At 31.3% G+C, this 27,001-nt stretch overlaps 1 protein-coding gene across 3 annotated transcripts in view; it reads right to left on the reverse strand.

The window, feature by feature from the left end:
* The window catches only part of LOC125065021 (serine/threonine-protein kinase NLK), a 122,119-nt gene that overhangs the window by 49,552 nt on the left and 45,566 nt on the right, over positions 1-27,001 (reverse strand). For all 3 annotated transcript variants that reach the window (XM_047672430.1, XM_047672431.1, XM_047672429.1), the window contains exons 2-3: positions 7,668-7,797; positions 4,799-4,854 (exon numbers count right to left, since the gene is read on the reverse strand). In XM_047672430.1, coding sequence (XP_047528386.1) covers positions 4,799-4,854; positions 7,668-7,797 — 186 coding nt within the window. The remainder of the gene's footprint in view (positions 1-4,798; positions 4,855-7,667; positions 7,798-27,001) is intronic.

A 27,001-nucleotide genomic window follows, 5' to 3' on the forward strand; every position in this document is an offset into this window, starting at 1 on the left:
AAACTACAAAAAAGATCCCGCTAACTTTCTTTAGTTTGTTCCGCTCAAGTTTCTAGTATTTTAGTTTTATCTTTATTTAATGTCTTCACAAAGACGTTTTTTGTGTTTTTGGAAATTTGGAAAAACTTTAATAACTCACTTAGTAGAGGCCTTTCAAATTCGACAATATTTTTTTCTTATTACATACCTTTCACTCAAAAATTATAATTTCAAAAATGCACTACGATTCGAGAAAACTTTGTCGCTTTAAAAGAACACAATAATGGCTATCAATTACTCTTATCAAAGAAAGCGATGAAGTTTTATTAATTCGATTCGATGGAAAAGTTCAATGTGAAATGAATAAAGACTACGTAATACGAACGCTTGATTTTTAAAGATCCTGTTAACGTTTATGATATACAAGCTGCTCGTCCCGTCTTTGCTTGGCTATCAGATTCTATCATTCATCATTTTTGCAAAATTTATCAGCAGCTCACTCAACGGCAGCTCTCAAAAAGAATAATTTTCCGCCATTTTAACATTTTTCATTGATACTCCGCTCCTATTTGTCGTAACGTGATGGTATATAAATCGCCTTCCTCGATAAATGAGCTATCTAACACTGAATGTTTTTTTTTTTTAAATTGGACTAATACTTCATGAGATTAGCGCGATCAACTAAAACTAAGTAAACGCTTAAATTTTATAATATTAGTATAGATAGAATTCTTTGTACTTACAAAATTGTTGGTGATGACAAAAACGATTATGTTTTATGATAATTAAGTTATACTGATAAGGCTTTGTGAAAATTCGACTGGATACCAACTACTGTTATCGTTGTTCTTGTAAAATATAAACAATTTGTTTTAGAGAATAAAGAACTTAACTAAAACTGGTTGGTGGCACATGGAAGTATTAAAAATAGTCCATGCAATGTGTTTTATACGTCTATTTTAGATAAAGGCGGCAATTTAGCTTTACACAGCTTTTCCTTCTAGTATAAGCATTTTAATATACATATATAGAAAAATATTTGTGTTTATAATTCATCTCGTCGAAACCTGCATGTGTCTAATTTCGTCGAAATTCTGCCACATGTGTATTCCGCCAACCCGCATTGGAGCAGCGTGGTGGAATATGCTCCAAAACCTTCTCCTCAAAGGGAGAGGAGGCCTTTATCCCAGCAGTGGGACATTTACGGGCTGCTAATGTATGTATGTATGTAATGTATATAGAAAAATTAACATTAGTAGTAACTAAGGTAAAACTTGCAAACCAATGTATGTAGTTCTTTCTCTGGTTGGTTTACAATATACCAAACAAAATATGGAACCACCGCGAGACTTAACTTTGCAAATCGATTTTAACTTTTCCGTTCGCTTTCAACTCGAGTACTTTTTCAAGGATTACACATGTTCGTATTTCTACCTGCTCTTTTTGTGGAACAGAACGAGTGACTCGTAACGGGTCCCCGTGGGATTTAGTACGAAATTTTTGATTTATTTTGTTACACTAATGTTTCTTTAATAAGCATACGAAGCGTAAAATTGTCTCTTTGGTCGCCCTCTTCCGTTCGCTGAGCTGTGATTCCAAGCAATAATTAAATTTTAATTTATTGCCTCATTATATCGGAATGACTATTAAAATGGTACAAAACGTAATTTCTAAATATAAAATAACGAGGGGAATTTTAAAATAATGAAAGTAGGAAATAAACAATTATCTGTTATTTACTTTGTAATTCTATTCTTAGCTTAGTTAAGGTGTAATTTATTTATAAATATTTCTCATTAATATTTGACAACATAACTTAAACGTATTGTATTTATTGCATTAAATCGAATAGTTTAGTCTGAAGCTGCAGCTTGTTCTAGCAAACCAAAGTAGTTAAACTGTAACGAAGTGATAAATGCCCTAAAAATAAAATGATTCGATAATAAAATACACAGCACTCAATTACTTTTCCTGTTGTCGAAAAAAGACGCACTGTCGAAAGTTAGAAGACCCCTAATACCAATGGTCGAAGGGGAGCAAATCGTAGGGTAGGAGCCAGCTGACGCCTACTACGCGCCGGTGGCGAAAAATAATGGGAAGGGTAATTGTATTAATTGCATTCGCTTTCCTCTTAAAAGAGGTTAAAGTTGATAGGGATTTTATAGTTTGTTAAAAAATACTAATGTTGTACTACACACATTTAATAATGATAATCGTTCATATTATAAAGATATATAAGCTTTTATTGTATTTCACAAAAAAATCCTTTACTTATTAATTGTCAAAACTCGATTATAAATATACTCTCAAATAAACCACCTCGAACCAATCACAGTGTGATGAGTAAAAAACTCATATACCTACTTAATTGAGGCTTCCGAGCAATATTATACAGAACAAGATATGCATCGCGTTGAAATGTTCATTCAAACCGAACCTAAATACATTCGCGCTACAAGATAAGATCTACCTACGAGAAGCAGAAACTTCGTCTTAAGTCCTCTAAACTAGGGTTGACGACCGCTCTTCTTGCGACTAGTTTACCTAATCTTGCGGTGTATAGATTTTGCAACTTTTTAAATTTTGTTCTAGAAAAATAAGCAATGTTTTTGAAGTCTTCTCTTAGGGCCGATCTTTATGTCAAGTATTTATAATGTTTTACTTATATTTGTAAGTAGACACGAGACAGATACTGAAAATAGTTTTATATTGTCAGTGTATACCTACAAAATGGGTTCTTCTAGTATATTTTTAATTAATAAGTAATTGTAATGAATAACTGTTTTTAAGTTTGTAGTACGTATTTATATTCAGTAAGTTAATATTTGTGATATCTAGGTGAAATATTTTCAAAGGCGAACGTTAACTCAGTTAATGCAATCCAAGCATGTGGAAGCAACTTGTCTTGGAGTTTTGGAGGCACTTGTCTCTTAGAATTTTAACTCGAAGAACACGAGCAAACTGGCGGTTAAAACGCGATCTTGAGATAGGAAGACACTTTTTCTTAAACTACTTTTAAAATGTTCTCTTAACCCAGTTGTCGCCAATCACGCGGAAAAACAATTAATTCGTTCAAATAAAATCGTGACAATAAAATATGATCAGTTTTAGTTTAGTTGAAACATAAAAAACAATTGTTTTTAAACTGAAACTAGTCAATTGCAAAAGAAATAGTTTAATATTTTTACAATAAAATAAAATTCCTCAAATAATTATTGTTTATTTTTTTTATTTGTACATATTATTATTAACGAATTTAGCCGTTGACAACCCTAGTCAAGGCGAGTTCGGGCTATGAACAAAGAAACGAAACGAGACGAAGGGCGAACGTCCCCGGGCGGACGAAAATTCGATCACATTCCGTCCTTGGCTCGCCGTGTCAACGACTCTAACATGACGCTAATATAGAAAGTGCATTAAAATTGGCTAAGACCGAAACATTATATTTAACATGTAATACAAGAGTTACGCCAAAACCTAATGCTCCACCAAAACATGTGAATTGTTTCAAGCCAAATTATGAAACACATTTGCAATTTGAATCGTATTCTTATTTAAAGAGATATCATTTTAGTGTGTCCAAATAATAGAATGATATATTTTTATTTTATTATTAATAATATATTAGGATAAAGATTTATTACAAAATTGATAATAATTTAAGACATATCTCCGATTAATCCACCACTCTATTCTAGTGAGGGTTCGTTGTATATTTATTCAATACTGAACACGGCCTGAATTATAACTACAAATGACGCCTACGATAATCCTATTATAATCCATGGTAAGTAGCACTTACCCAGATTTGAGCCTCAACATCCATGTGTTCTATCCACTGTATCTTGGCTTTTATAAAAAGGAATGATATTAGTTAAGTATTCAGTTTTTACAATATTAATATTTAAGTTAATTTAGTACTCGTGCGTATGTTCGCATGAACTTTGCACATAAGACTTTTGGCTACAATCTTGATCTTTGATTTTCCAAGATAAATTGCGTCAGTTGATTTGCAAATACAAATTTTCAATGTAATAAAAGGATTATGTGGTACTTGCGTGAATGTAGTAATTTCTGCCATTTATGAATCTTTTCTTTAAGCGGCACGCGTTATAAACTACGAGGTATATTTTATGTGTCAATTGAATCTAGTCTAGTAAATGTAATTCTACATTTACCTAATTTGTTTTGTGCAGTTTTTTTTTTTTTCGAAGAAAAATATTTAAGAATTTAATAAGAATAAAAAATTGTTGTTTAACCATTGAAAATATTTCAATATATATAATTATTTTTTATATTGTCGTTGGACAGACGAATATGACCCAAATCGGTGAGGTCAGGTCTGTTAGTGATTGGTTGGAAATAACACGATCACTACCAGACGTACAAACGATTATATATTTAAACTCATAGTAACGTCAAGAGACAAATATTGTTTGTTTGTTTGAATGCGTACAATAGTTTTAGATTCATGATTTACGTTATTCACATAAACAAGTCAATTTTTTAAATGTACCAATTAGTATAAAAATATCAACCAACTAACCGCTATCATTTCCAGAAAAATTCAAACTAATCCCAAAAATACGTTTAATACAGTTTCTTGGCGTGTATCAAATATTGTCAGTTAACCGCTTCTAGCAGTCAGTCAATGATGAGAATAAAATTATAATGTACAAAAAACAAATTTCAAAGAGGTTTTTTTGCCACCAAATATTAACCCTAATTAACGTTAACAGCTGTGTTAAATAGTTAATTTAATTAACCTTTCAAGGTATGGATGTGAATATAGATTATACGTTATGTAGTAAAAGGATACATTTCTTGGAAGAAGTCGAGGCTTGGTGGCTGGAGGATATCTAACGCCGATAATACCTGAAATTAATAAAATTGTTATAGCATATGAAAATTATTATTTATCAAATGAAAACAGTACAAAAAATATGCTCCACAGTTATTGTGTGTAAATCACGAGGGACTGTCTTACAGCAATTTTTCCTAAAGTTTTCACATAAATTCCAACTAGGTCATAAAAACAATAATATCTATTCTTTACTATATACTTACTAACAATTTACGATTCTAATTAAAATAACCATTATACTGTATTACAAGTGATTTTAGATTTCGTCTAGATATACTTGTAAGTGTGCACTAACACACGCACGTAAAACAAAGTTAAACCTTTAAATCCGCTTGCATTATTTATTCAAAAACAATGCCAGTGTATCCGCATTTAAATACCTTTATATATAAAACATTAGTGTGACAATAGTTTAACATCTTTATAGACATATTTACATTCTTAAATTGTTAAACTCATAATGTGCAGGTGTTGGTTTTTTTTTCTCTCAAAAAAAAAACACTCTTGCGATCGATACGGACCTTTCATAATATGGTAGTTTATAGTTTCAGTCCGGACGCTTTCCAAGCGAACGCTGCCAAAACATTAACAGATACACGAAAACTTCGTAGCAGAGATTTTAAAAATTTAATAAATTCTTTTTACAACAACTTTGTAAGTAAATCTAGTCGAACCTCTTTTTGTAACACAATTTTAATCTGTGTCAAAATAAATAAACATACCAATGTTAAATGTGTTGTGTAAATAAAAACTGCTGTTTAAGCTTTTCAATTTGTATCTTAGTTTTAGTTATATTACATCATTGAAAGACGCAAGGAAAACCACGTGGCACGTTAAGTAAGATTACATTACACACAATACATGCGGATACATTGTCATGATAATAATATTTATTTACATAATTATTTTAAAAAATATCAATGAATGTTTTTTTGCCAGATCGATGTCGTGGCGTGTCGTTTCGTATATTAACAAACTATACGCATAGATATAAAAGTTCAGTTTATAGTATATTTATAAACCACAAGGCATAATTAACTTTGTAGTTTTAATAAGTCACGTACCCATAGATAACAGATCTTATAATATCGTACTGTCCCCCATATTAAACACTCGATTACGTCACAAAATGTCACAAAATATAAAAAAATATATACAAAAAATTACGAGATAAGATGATTTAACTTTCAATATATCATTCCGAATAATTTATAAAACAAATAACGTATCAAATGAGAATAAAACCCGTTGTCTCGACCACTTGGCAAATAATTTCCAAGTATTTTCAACATTTTGCAGAAATTCGGTTCGCGCAACGGAGGATCCAATTTTCGAGTTTCAATGCAAATCCTGTTTAAACAGGGCGACAAATACTCGACCACCGCAAACAATACACGTTGATCGATAAAACATACAGGGGAAATGAATAAAACATGATCGTGGGCCGCAATATAATTATTATGTGACGATAAACACACGAAACTAACGAAATAACTTTCACTATTTATGGGACGAAATAGTTATCGCAGTTACGCGGTTGCTTCCTTAATGCATCAGATTATTGCGGATTCAAGTCCGGGCTACTACTGAATTTTCATGTGCTTATTTGGGTTTAATATTCGCGCTTGATCGTAAAGGAAAACATCGTGAGGAAACCTGTATGTGTCGAAAATAAATATGCCACAAACCAAAAATCCACTAGACCGTATCGGCTTAAACTAAATTACATGTTTAGAGACTTTTATTGTACTTATAATAATTATTAAAAAAAAATAAGATTAATGTTCATTTTATTGTTGACAGCGATGATGATAAAAAATGAGCGGCTATTTGATTAGTCTTTCAGAAACCCGCCGTAATGTTGAAGTCAAAAAAAACTTTATTTATGTATGAACGAGAATCAATAAGTCCAGACTCGTGATTAAATATTCAACCAAACAGTTAAGACCTTTGATGATTTCGTTACGTTATATCAATATCGTATATATGATAAGACGGATAAACACTTACATGTATAAATCACTATAAAAACCACGCCTTGACTTGTAAAATGAAACAATTGAGCAATCGATAAAACAACAGGTATTCCCATCGTAACCGTTAAGGAATTATGTATTATTAGTTTGTGTTTTCTAAACTCACTAACACACAAACACACTCACATACCTGCACATACGAAATAAACTACGATACATTATTGAAAACTTTATCTACAAGAGTTTATTTTGAATTTACAATGCTGTTTAAAGTTCGATTGTTATTCAAAATTGGAACCTTAAAAAAATAGAGTATCTATTCGGCCTCACTTGTTTTTGGTGGGTATGTTCCTCTACAGCCGATTGTTAACTAATTTACTTAAAAAAGATAAAACGAGATTGCTTTAATTTTAATTAAAAAAAAAAACACCCATAAGGTTTTAATAAAAGTAGAAATAATATTTCTCGCTTGTTATTTGTCACTCGACGTACTATATAATTTGAAGATTTTTTTTATTACACGTAATGTGATTTTAAACTACTAGTGTTTGTACAGTTGGTGAACAATTAGAGAATCGTAATTCAGGTCTGTATTAGTCAATACCTTCACCGATTGAAAATTTGATTTCATTAATGCAAATATAGTATTAACACTATACATAATCAAATAATCAGTCATTTTTTGGGTCAGTTAGCGAAAGCGAGCGAAACAAATCATTAGATATGAAATCTTTTTTTTTAGGTTTTTTTTAAGAATAATAAGTAAAAATAGTGCCTATGTGATTTTTAATAGAACTGATACTGATTGTAAGCAATGTATGAATGCTCCTTATAATTTGGTTACTTACGTTCTCGTGCTTAAAGAAGCAGAGCATCTTCAGTTCGCGGAAGACACGTTTTGAAGAGACGAGCGACTGGAAAACGTTGGGCAGTTTCTTGAGAGCGACGCGGCGGCCATCGCGCGGGTCTGTCACTGCCCTGTGGACAATCAAACATACACTTTTAGTATATTATGAAACGGTAGAAGTAAATTTAACTAAATAAAATACAAAAAAATTATACTCAATCAGGTACATTTTTATGTTAAGCACAAATAAGCGTTTATACTAACTATTTAATTCGCGACGATTTATATTTTATTTTATTGTACAAAAAATATATCGTATATTCATTTAAATTTTAAACTAGTCTTGTTTCGTTTACACCGAACCAGTTATATCAAAGTAAATAAAAAAAAAGAACGTCAATACAAATATGATCTCTATTTTATAAAGCTATATATAATCTCAATTATAACTTTATACGATAATTCAATAAAACTTAACAACTCATAATACACATAAGATATATTAATTTAGAAATAATTACTTATACATTTAGAATTTATTGATTAGATTCACGTTTTATTTGTATAATAATCACGTATTACAAAAAAGTCTATCGTATTAAAATCATTACTTACAGCGTTGAGAACTCATATTATTTAAAGATTTTTTTTTACCAGTAAAGTATTTTATAATATAGTAAAGTATTCCTTTAAAGAATACTAACTTTAAAAACCTAATTATATTAAAATACGGTTAATCTTTTTTTATGAAATAGGTAGGAGAACGGGCAAATGAGACATCTGATTCTAAGTAGTCTTCACGGCCCATAGACTGGCCGTTTGACTTTAAGAAAAAACCAGAACACAACAATAAAAACTATTGCTCCTTGGCGTTAGAATATATAATAATAATATTTATTCCACAAAAAAAAAAACATCTTTATAAACAATTACGTGGTTGATCTAGGACAATAAGTCTCAGTGTATAATAAAATAGTCATCAAACGAAACACGGATCAAGTACTCGCTATCCTAGCTAGGCTAATTAAATAACCTGTGTTAAGGATAATCAGTCCTCTCCCCGAAAGTTGAAATAATAGAACATTAGAAATATCGTCCACAAAACATGTCTTATGTAAAGTGTTTGTAGGTAAAATAGATAGTTTTTGTGTGTATTTTTTTTTAATTATTTTTATTAAATATATAAATTGATTTAGAAATAAAATAGTCACAGCATTTGTAAGTCCAATAACAAAATATATATTTAGAACTAAATAAAATAAATCATCACAATATATAAAAGAACTCTAAAAATATCTTCTAAATAACCTTCCGACCCTTACAAATAGAATTTAAACTTTTATAAAGAAAAAGTTCGGGTCGTTTCACAAAGAAAATAATAAGAGTTGAATACGTTCCGTTTCGACATACGAGCGATACGAGATGACGATAAGAAACGACTTTTGAATTTGTTGAAATCATATATTTTCACAGAACGGATATATTCAATTTGAAATATTAGACCTAAATACAAAATTTTCATAAGGTATTTTGTCACAGCTGCCTCCATGGTCTAGTGCTAAACGTATCTCATTATGATGCAGGGTCGGACGAATAGGAATATGTTAGTCAAGTGTTATTAAATGCATCAAAGATCATCGTCGTAAAGCGATGTTATTTCTTATTTTGAACATCTAATTCATTATTAATTATTTTGTCATAGTGTGGTCCTATTAAAATATTAATATAAATACTTTTGAATTCGTTGCTTATTTAATTTTCCAACGAATGCAATTGAAATTAACGCACATAAAACAAGTTTTTTTTTTTTACAACTTCATATAAGAAATTAATTTAGTAGCAGCATAAAAAATAAAGGTTTATTGTAACGGAAAATTAATAAGTCATAAATAATACATTATTCAATTACCACTTATAACTGCATTTATTATTACTACTTATCCACCAAACCGTAACGAGGTGATTTTGGTACAACTTCAAGCTTCGTTCCCAGCCGTGGGTCATGTCATGTATTTTAATCACATTATGTAGTACTACAACATGCAATTGAACGCGATCAAAGTTCATAAATCTCTAAGTAAATCGAGTGACAAATAACTCGAACAATCGAATCGAACGAGTTGTTTTTATCGATACGTAAAGTAATTGATATTGCACGCCATTATTTCGTCACACCCATATATAGCGTAGAATGCTAAAGTCCCGTTTCGGTAACATTGAAAACAAAGACAGGAAATGTTGAAGGGTCATAGAAGTTACGGCGGCGGGTTCAACAACTTTATTAAAAGTTTTTCTGTTCACGGTGACCGATCGATTTTTTTATTTTTTATTTTATAACTTTGATTGATCCTTCGTCAGCTGTCGCCTTACGTTTGATGTATTTTGTTCAAGGTTAGATAAGAATTCTGAAGTTAAATTAGGTAAGGTCTTCGCCTTAACCTCGGTAACTTTAGCGAGAATATTTTACGTTACAGGTTTTATTCAATTCAGTGTTCACTGACAGAAGTGATACGATATTTTTACCATTACATTAGTAGACGTAAGAAGACTTATTTATATATAACACCGATAGCAGACTGAGAGATAGAGAAGCAAATTTGTTTATCTTTAAAATTGAATTTTGACAAACAGACAAACAAAAAATATGTGTAATGGTTGTTTCTGGTTCGGAATCACACACATATATGTCAATTTTATTTATATATATTCCTACTAACCAACCATCTATACCAACATATTATACTATAGTATACCAACAAACATTCAATACAAATTAATTTACATTCAAACTTTTCTCAAACAAACATAGAGTTAAAATAAACTACGAACATTTGAAATTACATCCAAAAACAAACTTCATTCGAGACGAATTGTTCATTTAGGTGAAGAAGTGTAACGAAAACAAAAAAAAATAAATTATGCATGTCGACATCTTTATTTACACAGCTTTAAAAACATTGCACCTTCCGTATAACGAATGGTAACGTTAAAAGGGAATCAGGTGGTATGTGTGTGCATTTGAACTTTATGGAATGTTAGAAACAATAGAGGAGAAATGGAATTAACTTAAGTATTTATGGCTTATTGATGTTTATATAAGAACAAAATTGTAGCACACACAGCGGTACATTCAACAGTGCAGTCACCTATGTTGAAAAAGTTCGTCCAATATTTATGACAGTATAAGTACACCAGGCAAGTGGAAAACCGGATGGTTCTGGTAAATTGAGTAAATAAACCACTGCTTTTATTATTGTCAATGCTCTACCAATTGAGGTATCTAGTATATTATATACTTTATAATTACACTGGCTCACTCACCGTCCTAATTTAAAAACAGTTAAAAACACAAGCAACGAGTTAAAGATATTATAACTACTCGTATTTTTAAAAAACATATTTCTATGTATGTATAAATATACATAAAAAATAAGGTACTAAAAAAAATTACGAATATGTTTTTAAACACGTATATAATGTATCAAATGCACTAGTCATGATATTCAAATTGCATTACATATGTATTACAAACGAAGCTGTTTCGACGAAATCAGTTCAGAGTTTTTCAAGATCAGCTCGAACACACAAATCAACGTGCTTTGGACGGTTTTTTTTATCAAGTACTGAGTTTGTTTTTTTTTAATGTTATTCGGTGTTGAGATAAATTTATTTTGAAATAACAGGATTCCTTTTCAATTGTACTAACATAATTACGTGACTATATCACATTCAAACAAAATTGTTTTCAGAATAAAAATATTTAAAAAAATAAGATATATTTTGGGGTGTAAATCAGCTTATTCTCGTAATTTTCTCGTAAATTCATTTATTTAGTGTAGTAGTATATTATATACATTATGCTTATGAAATAAATACTAAATATAGTATATTTATTATACTGAACGGATAATTGATCTCAAATAACAATCGGTATGCTGATACGTAAAAAAATAAATTATCACTATTGTTGACTTATTTACAAAAACACTTATATATTAGATAAAAAAAATATAATATAGAATAAAGTAGTAGTAACATAATATATTTGCTAGTTTATGATACTGTTTAAATAAAGTAGGTGGTTTAAGACGCAATATTTACTTAAAATAAAATAAAAAGTTCTTATATTACATTAAACGTGTTAAAAGCTTAACATTACCAAATAGTTTAACTTTTTAAACTGACTCTCATAGGTGCCATACACGTCGCAGAATCACTTTACCTAATACGTTACCTCAAAAACAACTAAAAATCATAACATAATAATTTAAAATACCATTGTAATGCTGGATGTCGAAAAGAAAAAGAAACATTTGAAATTGTATTTTTAAACGACATCTTTCGAGGGCATTGCTTTGGAATACATATATTTCGAGAAATAATTATTTTCTTTGAAAATCTTCGTTCAATGTCAAATGAAACATAACTAGAAAACAATGTTAAAGACGTTTTACTGTTATCCGATTACGTCACGGCGAGAAGGCGTATGCGGTTAGTATATGAATATTGCCGACATAGAGATATAAATAAGAGGCATGTTGAACTATAACCATCCTTGTAAGGGATAAAACTAAGCAATTTATTTGTCCTCGCGTTTTACTCGAAATTATATACATATTTATTACTTTTTGTTAAAGTTAGTATTAAAACCGATAATTAGCAAAGACCACGGTACCAATTTATATTTTTAAAATTTTTTCTTAAATTAATTTAACATTATCATAAATTTACAAAATAATATACGTGAATTTTAATTAAAAAAATAATAATCGCTAAAGGCGGATCTTTTCGTAACCTTGCGTAATAAGATTTAATATAATACCACAAATATATACACATTTAAATATATAAATGAATCTTTACTTTAAATTAATTTATTCGCATATAAAAGTGAAATGTTTTCGGTAGAATTCAACCACTTTTAAATGAGAAGGGCATTCGGAAATGTATATTTTAATGGAAGACCGGCTCGATTTGGCAGCGGGAGCCGAACACGATGTATTAGATAGGCACGAGGGATCCCATTGGATTCGCCCTCTCCTCTATACATCGAATTATGTACCATGTACTTTATATAAGACACATGAAGGAGATGGAGGAAGTAAAAATATCTGCAGTACATTTCCTTTATTAATTTTAAATCAACGGAGACATTTCAAATTTAGAACTTCTCCAATAACCTGTTTACAGGGTGTTGTAACATTCATAAGATTGCTAGGCCAGTTACACTCATATCATACTTTACTAGCCTTCTATCACTTATCTTAATAGAAGACTAATTTAGTGCGATACACCATTACAGCCATTTACAACAATACATAAACAATGAAAAATGAACAAAGTACACTTGTCTTACATTGGAAAAGTACAAAAGAAAACAAACTAAAAAGAAACAAAACTCAAGTAAATCTTTTATTAGGATACTGGGGCTTTCGTCAAAATTATCACCCTTGTTTGTGAAATAAAAGGTTTATTCGCATCATTGACTAAAGGATTATATTTTTTTAAATACTTGGTGGTAGGGATTTGAGCAAGCCCGTCTGATTACCAGTCATTTAGTATTGTTGTGTTCAGATTTGATGAGTGAATAAGCCAGTATAACTAAACAGGCACAAGGGCTTAGTCTAAAAATCATAGCTCCCAAGGTTGGTGGCACATTGCCGATGAGAGAATTGAGTAATATTTTCTACAGCGCCAATGTTTTGGGCGGTGTAGAAAATAAGTTAGAACTTTTCCGATCAATTTAGGTGGAATTTATGTATAATCCGAATTAGTACTAGTAGTATTAATTAAATCCTGTAAAATGATTCAAAAGGACGTATTTGAATAACGTATCCTTGGACGAACAATTAAACGATTGTTATATCATTCTTATGTTACCGCCCGTGTGTCGTCTCAGCCCGGCGGCAAGACAAACAGTTATATAATAAAAAGACTAATACTTAAGACTACGACTCAAACAAAATATATTTTATCTAGCAAGTTGAACGCCACTGTGTTAATTTTATTTTATTTAAAAACGATAATAATTAAACGTTCAAAACACACAAAACACATTTAAAATATAATTTCTATATACTCCCAACTATAGAACAACTAGTCGTCCGCGGCTTCGCTTGCATTTTAGGCCTTTGTCCTCAAGTGTTTCGTATCAAAAGTAGCCTATGACTATCCTTGGGATTCAAGCTTGCTTCATTCTAAACGTCATCAAATTTAATTTAGTGGTTAACCATGAAAGCGTAACAGGCAGACAGACAAAATTACATTCGCATTTATAACAGACTTCTTAATGAGATGAATAAAGAGGAACAATGTAACAGAGAAACTAACAATGGAACCAACCATAATAATTTGTAAAAGTTAATAAAAAAATAATACGAAACTCAATTCACAGAGGTGAAACTTCGTATCGGAGACGATTGATGTCGATACATTGCAATCTAGAAACTTTTTAAGAAAACTATATTCCTAAGAGTGACAATGACTAAAAGATCACTCACAATCAACCCATACAAAAATCACTCTAATCATCCGAGTGCAATGGATAGATTTAGGTAAGATTTTAGTAAATTTAACGTTTATCGTGGTTTTCTGAAAGTTAACTATTCCTAGACGACCGCTTAGCGAGTATAGTAGGAGACAGTTTACAAATTACTTGCTAAGTCTAGATAGGAAGATTATTCTAATTTTAGTCATTGTTATTAATTCACCCGAGAGCGTTATTAAGGTCAGACAGCTTGTGTCAAATCAGGGTTAGGCGAATGAGTAAAGGACAAGATGCTCCAAACATAACAGTATCGAATTAAAGATAAAATATTTATCGTAGTGTTACACTATGATAAATACTCCAAGCCTTTTCCACTAATGGAGAGGCGGTTTTAACCCAACAGTAGGTCATTTTCAGACTGTTACTTAAACTTCTATAATCAGCATTATATTTAAACAAAAAAGTAGTCTCAATAATTTCAAAAGTTCTTAATTACAGAAGGCTGATACAAATACCGTCTCGGGAGGTATCAAGGGGTAAATACGTTACGGAAATACGGCGATAATTAAAAAAAAGGAAGTTTAATCAAAACGAAAAAAAATAATCTAGTATACTAGAAAAAATTTTCACCAGCACCAAAATTGGTACAAAAACTTCATTCTATCGTTCAAAAGGTGTGACCCACAAATACTAACAGGTGAAGTTAAGTACAAATGCTTAGTAACAACACATTAAAAATCACTGAAACATTACGTAACTGACACAGAGAAATTTAAATGCCGTACCGTGGTGACCGAACGCGAATCAATCGAATATCGCTAGTTCAATCGTTGTATTATCAAATGCTAAATCTATACAAATATTATAAAGATATGTCTGTTCGATCGTACTATTCTCAGGATTCGATAAAGTTTATGCATTAGAAAGTCCGTTTAATTAAGAAGGTTTTATGGGCTATATAACTTCACGCTACGACCCCAAGGAGAGGAACAGTAACCGTAAACACGAACCAATCCGGCGAACTGTATTGGCATTACGTTAATGAGATGCCACTTCGTTATACACTCATCATATGTATGAACCAGGAATGCATAATCCTAATTTAATGTTGATGAAACTGCGGGATACAGCTAGTTTCATATAGATAGCTTGGAATACATACATTTAATTTGCAGATTTGGATAATTAAGCTCTCGTATAATCATGAAAATCATTGAAGATAAATTTCAGAGTCCGTGCACTAAGCATGTGGATCATTAGAGTTGTCACAAATGTCGCAGATTCAAAATCGAATGAGTACCATGTAGTCAATTCAGATGTTCATATTACTTCTCGTACTCCACAACTGCCATGGTATGGTAAAATAGCACGTGAGATAAAATTTAGCCTTGCCAAACTGAGGCAGAATCGTGAAATGAACTCTTTGGAGATTTTTTTCCCTTCCCTGTCCCTTAATAGAAGAGTCCTTTGTCCATTTATTGTTACTACACATTTAATCTTAAATGCTTAAATCGCTATCAATATTAATAACATATCTCTTAAGCCTTTCGACCAATGTTTGTTCGACTTGAAACTTTGAACATGTGTTGAGGTATATCGGATAATTCCTATCCTTTATAAGGAACAAGATTAAACTCTTATACTTCACAAAACGGAAATAAACTTTTCTCAATGAAGTCCATCTATTGTAAGGGCAATATTGTTAGTTCACAACAAGAATTGTCTTCGAACCTTTTATCTGTGTGAATTCGAGCGTATGGCAGCAAAAATAAAGGACACAGTACTTTATCAAAGATACTTCGTAGAATCGAAACTGTTCCTCAATTAATTTATATATGTAGTATAAAATTAAAAATATACAAAGTAACTCCTCAGGAGATATATATAAGCCGAGATGGCCTAGTGTTTATAACGCGTACATCTTAACCGATGATTGCGGGTTCAAACTCAGACAAACACTAACTTTTCATAAATGTGTGTTTATAATTCATATTGAACTCGTCGGTGAAGGAAAACATCGTGAGGAAACCTGCATGTGTCTAATTTCAACGAAATTCTCTTAAAGGGAGAGGAGGCCTTAACCTAGAAGTAAATTTACAGGCTGCTACTATACTCCTCCGACTTTTCACCTTCTTTTTTCATAGTTAGCGTCTACGTCGCGAAAGCAGTAACTATGTTAAATTAGTCACTGGCACTGAAGGAAGTTTATACCACTCATAATGACAATGGCCTAATTTTATACCATCTATTTGGGATAGGCGCAGTGTTTGTTATAAAAGTTTAAAAAAAATCCTCAGTAACTCTTCAGCTGGTTCTGTTTAAAGCGCTGGACCCAATACCATCCATCAATATCAGCATGATGGATGCGCTTAACATTTCCCCTTACATTTTCCCTTAATCTGTTCTTTCTTGTTCGGATTGGAGAGGGTGGCTGCATTCTACTGCTAGAGACCACACGGCATTACTATTAATTAATCTTTATATGTTCAAAAGACTAATCGCACAGCAAGAACTAAAGACAATTGATAGACTTAGTCGGAACGGACAAAGTTTAATTTGATCTTAAAATAACTATTGTTTTACTTTTTTTAACAGGAGTGGACTGAAAAACGGGACCACCTGATCATAAGTGGACACCACACATTAGCGCTGTAAGATATAATAACTAATCCTTAAATAACACCAATGGACAACCAAATTTGGAAGTTGAGATATGATGTTCCTAGTGCCTGTAGTTACACTAGTTTAGTCACCCTTACATACACAACACAACAATACCAAGTATAACTGTTTGGTAGTAGAATATTTGACGAGTTGGTCGTACCTAGATAGGCGGGTTTGCACAAAGCCGTACCTCTAAGTAATTATATGTAGCTTTATTTAAATACTAGTTGTCGCTCGCGGCTTCGATCGCGTTTTAGAGGTTCGTTGTCATGTATTAGGCAAAAAAGTAGCCTATGTCCTTCCTTGAAGTTCAAGATTGCTTCATACCAAATTTCATCAAATTCGGTGCATTGGTTTGGCAGTGAAAGAGCGACAGACAGACAGACAGACAGACGGACAGAGTTACCTTTACATTTATAATATTTGTATAGAAGTATAGATATCGTGAAAAGTAGTTAGCATTGAATATATATAATATGATATGACTTGTACTTCCGGCTACGCTTGTGTGGACGCAGCCATATTTTGAGTATTCTTTGAAAAAATATCGAAGATACAATAGCGCCATCATCTCGCCATATGCTGGCGCTTTTGTCTCAACAATGATCCCTCAGGACAATCTATAAAGCGTGTTCCTTTTATAATATTTATAGTATATTTAATTTTAACTCCGAAACTAACAAAATTTATTTTTTCAAATCTAAGTAAACTTGGTAATTGTCAATAACAAATTTTACTTTTGTTACCTACTTGTTTGTATAATTAAGATACAGACGTAATAGCTACTATATTAAATATATAAAACTCTTCCGATACTGAGTGATTGAGTGACTGACAGACAACGCACAGCCTATACAACTGGACCTAGAGACTTGAAATTTGGCACACGTATACCTTGAGTATCCTAGAGGTGCAAGAATTTTTCGAAATTCCCACGGGATAAGGAATAAATGGGATTTATATTTTCGAACCAAAGTAGCTCTATCTCTGTAACTATTAGGGGTTTCAAATTTAGCAGTATTAAATAAAATGAGATGTTATTAGTACCATTTTTTTTTATATGTTTAAGTATCTCAGTCACTATGTGATCAGTCGATGTGGTCCCTATATATATATAAATATATATATAAACGTTTGTACGTTTTTAATTATAGTTCGCTTGCAATACTATAATAATTATTATTAAACGTTGATTAGATTTAAACCACAAATTCGAATTACACAGGTGTTAGCTGTTTTGATTATTACGTCTTAAAATTATACTTTTCACATTTGTATATAATGTATATACAAATGTGAAAAGTATATATATATAATAAAACTTATTATACATAAGGTCACATCGTGTAACACTATATTGAGATTCAGAAAAAAAATCTTATTCGTTTAAATTTAGACAAAAAACATATTGTCTTCAACTTATTAAAATATTATTAAAAAATAAAAATTATATATCTATATAATAATAATGTCATATTTTAATATAAAATAAAAATGTATATATTATGTACTAATGCATTTCATTTACACTCAGATTAATGGTTAGTTTAGTATCACATACATTACCGATATTTTTTTTATTACCGAGAGTTTATTTAAAAAAAAATAAAACTCTTTTTATTTCTTTTTTGTTTCGGAACTTTTAAAAAGTTAAAAGCTGCAACTATCAAATCGTTATGACAGTTCCAGTTTCAAATAAGCCAGAATCGAATTTGAACTGTCAAAAGTGCCCTCAACTGACAACCATGCCAAAGCTCGGTTAAAATGAATGATATGCTACCTACGCCATTGTGAAAAACGTGACGTAAAATTATCAACTAAATAACTTAAAGTTATAATATATCACACAAAATAAAAAATCGAATGTCTTTAGTCCAACGTCATTCGTACCTTGACTAGCGATTAAAAACTTTTGTAAAAATTATAAAATATTTTCTTATTTGTTTAAACATCAATTAATTAACTTTCACCAATTAAAAGATATTGAAATGAACCAGCTATATATATTAAAATTGACTATACCTCACGTGATTATAAGAGTACATTACACTTAAGCAAGGAGGGGTTAATTTCCGTGGGCGTGTAGGCGATCACGCTGCTATATTTATGGCGGCCGATATAAATCCTATACAATAGTGTGGACACGCTAACCCTCCACTTATCTCACGGACGCACAAGTTCCATGAGCTCTCGTTTCTTTGTTGAAAAAATAACCGCACTGCGATATATGATATCAAATAATTCGCAGACGTTCAACAATTTCGGTGAAGGAAATTTAGGATCATCTGCGGGTTTACGTATTTCTCTGTTTGATGTTATATCATTTGTAATGAAATCAAAAGAGGAACGGTCTTTGAAAAATGAGTATAAATGCGACCTCCATGTTAAACATATCACACAAACATAACATATATAACGGTTCTATATCTAATACTCGTATTATATTTTGATTCTTAACTTTTTTCAAAATCAAAAACTTGTCAACCTTCCGTGTTTTCAGTACGTCTCTAGTGGACATATAGTTGTTGTGATAAACTTGTCCATACTTCTATAGACGACGATATTTTAAACGTATTTATGTCAATCATTCACGACTGTCATAACCGATTTTAAATAGAATTAATCAAACATCGCCTTAATTTGTAGTTTTCATTATAGAGCATTAATATCAATAAGGAAATAAATACAAATTTATTGAACATTTCGTTTTCAACCACAAGCGTAACGTTATTTTTTACAAAAAAATGGTCAATTTGATTTTAAGGCACCATACACCATTGGAACCAAGATATTATCTCTTATGTACCTGTAATTATACTCGTCTTTCGGGACGAGAGAGCCATTCGAAAATTGGAACATGGTAATACAAAGTATTTCAGTTGTGTGAGTGGTACCCCCCAGACGGGTTTGCCCTAATCTTTATCATCAAGTAAGAATCTATATCTGAATTGGAAAAACCAAACAGATATGACAAAATCGAATTTAAAAAAAGAATAATACAACACTTAAATAATTAATATCAGATCTGATCAAGACATTATGTTAAACGATTTAATCTGACCTTACGCAAGTGTTTGTCAATGGAACGATGAAGAAACCACTCAAATGAAAATTTAATGGATCAGCAACATCTGCGAAATCATGCGAAACGCAAGCGACCGCGACGAAATCGTCTGTAAAGCTACCATACATGAGATAACTACAACAAAGGCTTCAAACCGCTTGATTGTACAGAAATCTTCAATCCATTAATTTTGAATTGACTCATGAGACTAATATTATAAAGGCGAAAGTAACTGTCTATCTGTCTGTTCCCTTACCAGAACCGATTATAATGAAATTCAACCTATTGGTAGACTGATCTGGATATGAACAAATAAATTAAATTAAAATTTCTGGAAAAATACCAGATCTACGGGAAACCGGATGGAACCGGTGTTTTGCAACCCCTAAGAACGTATGAAAAATTTATTGCACGTCATGAACCAGATCAAAATATTATAAACAACAAACAAAATATAATATTTAAAACCAGCAGCTATTCGTTTATTAATTGAAAATGATCATAGACCTGCATATAATTGTTCGTGAGGTGGGAGGGGACCGCAGGAAGTCCGGTAGATCTGTGTCAATGTCGGCGTATCGGGGACTCGATGTTTTTGACACATTTTTTTTAGTCCGCCGTCACACTCAATGCCACTACGGCAGGTATTGCTCTCTTTATGAGTCACGAGTCACGTAGTTGAATGAAATATTGAAAAGTTATTTTGTTTTATATATCGAAACACCGAAGTAGTGACAGATATGACGCCACCGCTATTGCTCTTGAAGAATATTATATAACAAAATCGTTGACATAATTTCTTGTATCAAATTTTATTTCATAAGGAAGAAGAATTAAATTCATACAATTAGGAAGGCATGGATTTACAAGACTTCCAATTCACAAAATTAGTATATTGTTAATTAAAATGTACATTTTATTACATAATTTTATGAATTCGTTCATTTTATATATCGCAGCTTATTTAAGTTATCAAAAGTTTTCAATATAAACTTTGTTGATAGCTTATAAAATTCTAAACAACATTTCCTAAAACCATTTCATACACTTTCAACTTCGACTGTGTTTGTCTAAATTAAAACCGAAAGCAATTTAAAACTTAACGATAAAGACAGTCACCAAAAAGTTTTAAGTGTTGTCTTGAGTTAGTTTGAAAACTTTAGAACTGGTTTGTTAATAAAAGAACTACTTACATATAAATATATATAAATATATATAACCGACTTATCATCAAATTGAAGTTATTCTGTAAGTCTAGCCTAAAGAATGACACACCTAAATCTATACTAATTTATATCATAAATAATCTTTCACGGCCTAACCACAAAAAAAATATATTTGTTATGAAGCAAGCAACCCCAAGGACGGACATAATATCTACTTTTTTATACCAAACACATGACAACCAATAGTATTATATAACTAGAACGACAACTAGTATTCTAAATACTAAAACTCATCACCACCATGAAAACATCATAATAATCGGTCGTGTACTCTCTGAGACAACAAAGAACCAACTCTTTTATGATTGGCTTATAAATAGGGAGATATATAATAATGATGATTTCGCAAACAAGTATATGTGGAGATATAGAAAAATAACAGAATAGATATCGTGCGAGTTTTACGGATAGAGGGGAAATATTGGATGGCAACGGAACAGGGTTCGTGGAGACATTACGACGATGCGTACGTTTTACTAATGGCATTTATGCGAAGGTTTTACGCCAACAATGTTATATAGATATAAACGTACGTACATATTTTGTGTAACCACGTGTACATTGTATAAATGTGTTTCCGAGCATAATGTACTTTGTAATACAAAGTTATGGAACGTACTGAATTGGCCTTGAAAAAGCTCGGATCAGAGAGTAAGTATAGTTACGACTATTTAATATTTTATCGTATATTTTATTTTATATATAAACATAGACGGTCGATAAATGATTTTGAAATTATAAGACTTTAATGCCGTTTAAACGATTACCATGAAATATAAGATGTGTATATATAATCAACTTTGTTGCAACTTACCAACAGTGGCGCTGGGCCACATCAACTATTATACCGTTCGACCGATGAGCTGTACAAATTGATATAAAAGTACTTACATTTAAACACTTAGTATATTTAACGCAAATCGTATCGGATAATAGTTTACAAAGTTAAAAGAATCTTTGCAACACAAATCGGGCATCAGCTAGTATGTTATATAAAAGGTATTACATATAGTTTGTTATGACATGACGTCATAAACCATTTGACATTCGGAACATATTTAGTTACGTTTATGATTTACATCGTAATATATACAAACTTATAAACAGAGTAAAAGCATTACTCGCATTGGGCACCGTCACTGTCAGATATTTTTTTTATAATATCAAGTCGATTTAAAAACAGAGCTGGTTCTTTTTCGCAGAGAATCGGAATTCAGATTCAACTGGAAAATTCTGCTAGGATTAGATCTGCCGTTTCACACGGCCATGATTTATTTATTTTATTCTAACTAATATTATTAGAGAAACGCGAGTTTGTTTGTTTGTGACGCTTTCTTCTACTAACTACTCAACCGATCATCATGATTTTGCGTTGTCATCGGGTAAATAACAGGACACAGAGTGACTAACACCTGCTACCTTCTCACTAGCGGGCGAATCTGCGCGGGCTAGTATATAAATAAAATATTATATACAGAAGTAATAAAACATAATTAACCATGGAATTAAACCCGCCATATTAATTAAAGATTCACGTGTTTTATCTACTGGGCGATAGTAGCTCGGTTTATATTTAGTGCTCGGATAGTAACGCGATGTCGTAAGGCGCCGGCGCTTGACCTAATATAAAGGAATTAATTACCTCCCTGGGATATGAAATCATCACAATAATGTGCATCTTCGCAGACTAGACATAAGCATAGTTCTACTCAACGGTACTCGATAAAAAAAAACGGTTTATTGTGGTTTATGGATAATGTTAATGAATATTAATAACGTACTTGATTACAATGCAGAACTACAAGTTATATTTGTTCAAATTTTATTTTTGAGTTAGTCCGTGCGTTACAGAAAGTTATGTAACCTCATTGTTACTGGTTAACAGATCTGACGCATTTTACATGGTCGTCGGTACAAAATGCGGTCAAAAACGTAGCTCTTTAGATATTTTATGAAAATGCTATTCAAATATCAGTATTTATATATTTAAAAAAAATTGTGATTTTCTTTTAAAACGAACCCCTTTAAAATAAAACATTAAAAACTATTTGGTGATGGCTAAGTTTGTTACCTTAAATAAGTAGGAATGAGGGACATGAACGATTTTGTGCAGTGAAGATTAACTATTTAACTCAACAGAATTCTACCGTCACACACACAGCAGTACAAATTGTGTGTTTCAGTTGGAATGGTGAGTGAGCCAATATAACAGGAGATATAGCTATTTAAACCCCATAGTTAGCGGCATATTGACGTACAAAGCTCGTAGGTTTTATTCCGTCCATTGTCTATTGGCAAAGATTACCACTAAACATCAGGTCGCATTTGCTTTTCAGTGTAAAAAGGATTAAGAGGTAATTTAAAAAATAATAGGAATCCTTAAGCTACCTACCTCTTCCAACTAACAAAAGATATTAATAACATCAAAAGAAATAGTCCATAGAAACCGCGAATGTTTATTTTATAGCTCCGTAATTATTTCAATGCGAGAATAAAATAAAACGTCATCTATTTACGATAAAAATTGATGGATAACCATTTTATAACATTTAGCGAGCGTCCAAAACGAATACAAAATGCATTCGCGTTTTTACTGTTAGCAACATTTACGGTACAACGGAACGGAGATAAATATTGAACTTAAAGACCGAAGGATAAAGCATATTTTAGAAAAACAATGGCTCTGTTACGATTTTATAATCGGCTTTCAGTTGTGAACAACAATGGCCGATTCCTTTTATTTTTACTAATCTGCAATACAGCGGAAAAAGTGAAAGTCGTCAACATTATTCGACACTGTTTTTGTTCGAAGTTTGTTTCAAATTATTGACGTGAGTTTTAGAATAATTAATTGAGATTATTTTAAACACAATAAACAATGTCCATGAATGTCATTTGACTCAGGACAAAAAGGATTTAACCACCACCAGTTTAATTCTAATTTTTAACTATTCGTTATACACGTTCATCATTTACATATTACCCGATAAAATCATGAATATCGTTGTTGCTTTTTTTTGGGGTCTCATTCAAAAAACGGACCCGTATAATTATATATATATTCCCTTTGGTGTCCGTGTATCTGTCAGTCTGTCAAGACCCCTTTTCTTAGAAACGTTTTAAACTACATTGAATAAATATCTTGTAGTATGGTTCACAGCTTCTTTTAAAAAATATATATATGACCGTTTAAAAGGCATTTGTACGTATGTAAATATTTTAGCATTTTTTGAGAACTAACAGTTTACATTCGTATGTAGGAAGGTTTTATGTCACAAAGAAGTGGTTTTTTTTTATGTCATACAAAACTATAAGAGTACGGCATGCCTATAGTTGACCACTTTTTTTAATTTATACTGAAAATATAGGCTGACTGAAAATTGGACTATCTGATAGTAAGCGCAAATGCTCCACTAACCTTGAGAACTAATATGTTATATCCCTTTTGCCTGTCAACTTAATCACTCTTTAAACCAAAACACAACAATACTGAGTAAGTTTTCACTTACAAAACAAATGTACGCGACCAACGCCCGATGAACGGCATTTGCTAATTGACATTGCACTGTCAACCATACGACCGATGGTTTGTCAGAATACATAATAATGTCTATATTCGAAGTGTACACGGTATCACATAAGAGAGCCATATACATCCATCAAATAAACAAAGTGAGGATACCACCCTGATGACCAATTCCGGGCACTGGTTCTTTAACGAAGACAAGCCAACACATGTATTCCCGTACTCATAGAAATCTACACAACCGGAGATATATCAGGTGCAAGACAAACGTGCTTAAAGTACAGAAGACTCTTAGCTAACTTTATATTAAAAAAACCGTCTGGAAAATAATTTAAATAAATAATTGTAATAAGTTATCATTTAATTTAATATATGTTTTTTTTTTATCTCGTGATTTATCTACCGACTAGTACTACTAGTACCACAACATTGTCGTTACTAGAACACCCAAAGTCGTAATAATTTGTGCCACACACATGCGGTATAGAAAAGGCCACTCGCCTATTTTTATCCACAGTAAACCTAAGTTAGCGCAAATGGGTCTAGCTCGTCACCGACGCACGCCCTCATTTCACCTCTACGTGGGGCTTCGACACGATACGCATACAATTTTAAACCTTATTTTTTACGTCGTAAGAGCTAAACTTGCAATCGTTTTAACATTTCAAAGAGACGTGTTAATGCACTGTGACAGTATGATTCAGGAAGACATTTTCATTAATATGTTTTAAATTAATTTGTAATTAACTTTACGACGATATCGTTCGTTATTTAACAGTTATTACCAATATATATATTTAAGAAAAATGCATGCAGTGAGTCAGTATTTTAAACCGGAAAAAGGGAAATATCTAGATATCATTGGTTAATGCCTACTGTTAACTGTATTGATGGTTCAAAAAATCGTTTTCACTTGTTGCAGGAGTTAGTTACATAGGGAGAAGAGTGGTCACTTCACTATCCTCAGATGTTCCGTTAGCTCGTCAACTTTACTTACAATAACAATAAATATATATAATATATTTATTATAAATATAATATATAAAGGAGTCGAGATCTGAGAATGACTTAATAAATAGTTAACTAATATAAACACGTGCCGTCAAAAGAATATGCATGAACTTTTTTTAAGTCCAATATCATATAATCCGCTATTACACAGTCAATGAATGCTAAATTATAAATTAAACGCTAAAAGTAATTAACGTGTTACACATTATTATTATTAATCTATGCTAACTTGGACGTACTAACGAGCTCAATTACAAAGCGTTCGTTTCGCAACGTGAAGTTGTTGCAACGTTATATATGACCTCTACGCGTTGCTAATTTTACAAATAAAACTCATATTCTATGTAATAGAGAAACGTAACAACTTATAAATAATATTAGTAAATAACTTTTCCATGAAAGAAAAAAAATAAACAATTCTACTCTCTGAAATGATACGACATTTAAAAAGAAAAATCAGCTTTGGAATAAGAAAGTGTAAAAATAATTTTGTCTCATTTTTTTCTTTTAAATCATAAGTCGCTGAAGTAATTCGATAGAATTTAGAATTCATTAATTCAATTTGAAATAAAATAGTCATAAATATACAAAACTAACTCCCCTTTCATAGTTAAAACATCGAATTGTCGATAGACCTATAAGCAATACAACATTGGATATATAGAATATTAAAGGACGTCAAAGTTTGAAAGTGAATTGAGTAAGTAGTAACTTGTATATTGCTCACGGTAAATTTCAATAAAACCACTGAGTAGTTGACGAAAAGACTCAACGAGCTTTTGCCGAGAGTCATACTTGATTTATATTATGATACAGCTTCCTATTCAAAATGTCGTACAATTTTGTTTATTATTATTTATTCGTAAAACTTGACCTATATGCAAATAAAAAGACAAAATAATATTCGTAAAATAAATTAACGATTATCTTTGAAACTTAATAAAAATATATATTATTATACAACAATAGAACGTTCCCCGTATCACCCAACGGCCGTATTGCCAACTTATTAAGAAACGCGACCTCGTACGCACCGCTAATTCTAAAACAAATTAGACGTTGATAATTAAAATGGGAGACGGAATTAAAAAAGAAATCTAATTTTCAAATATGAGGGCACGGTTCGCCTTTATGAATAGTAATTACTCTCTAGTCCCTTGGGACGTTCACAACTACGGTTCACGTAAAAATGCAAATTTATTGGCACATTGAATATAACAAAGTTTTACCAACAACTTGGAAACATTTGCAATAAAATTCATATATATTATTTGTTCCAAACATATGTATGTAAATACACATAATTTGGTTTAATTATAAGTACAATATAGAAACATTAAAATGTATTACTACTATT

This window comes from Vanessa atalanta, chromosome 6 (genome assembly GCF_905147765.1).
Source record: "Vanessa atalanta chromosome 6, ilVanAtal1.2, whole genome shotgun sequence".
In the NCBI taxonomy this organism is placed as follows: Eukaryota; Metazoa; Arthropoda; class Insecta; order Lepidoptera; family Nymphalidae; genus Vanessa; species Vanessa atalanta.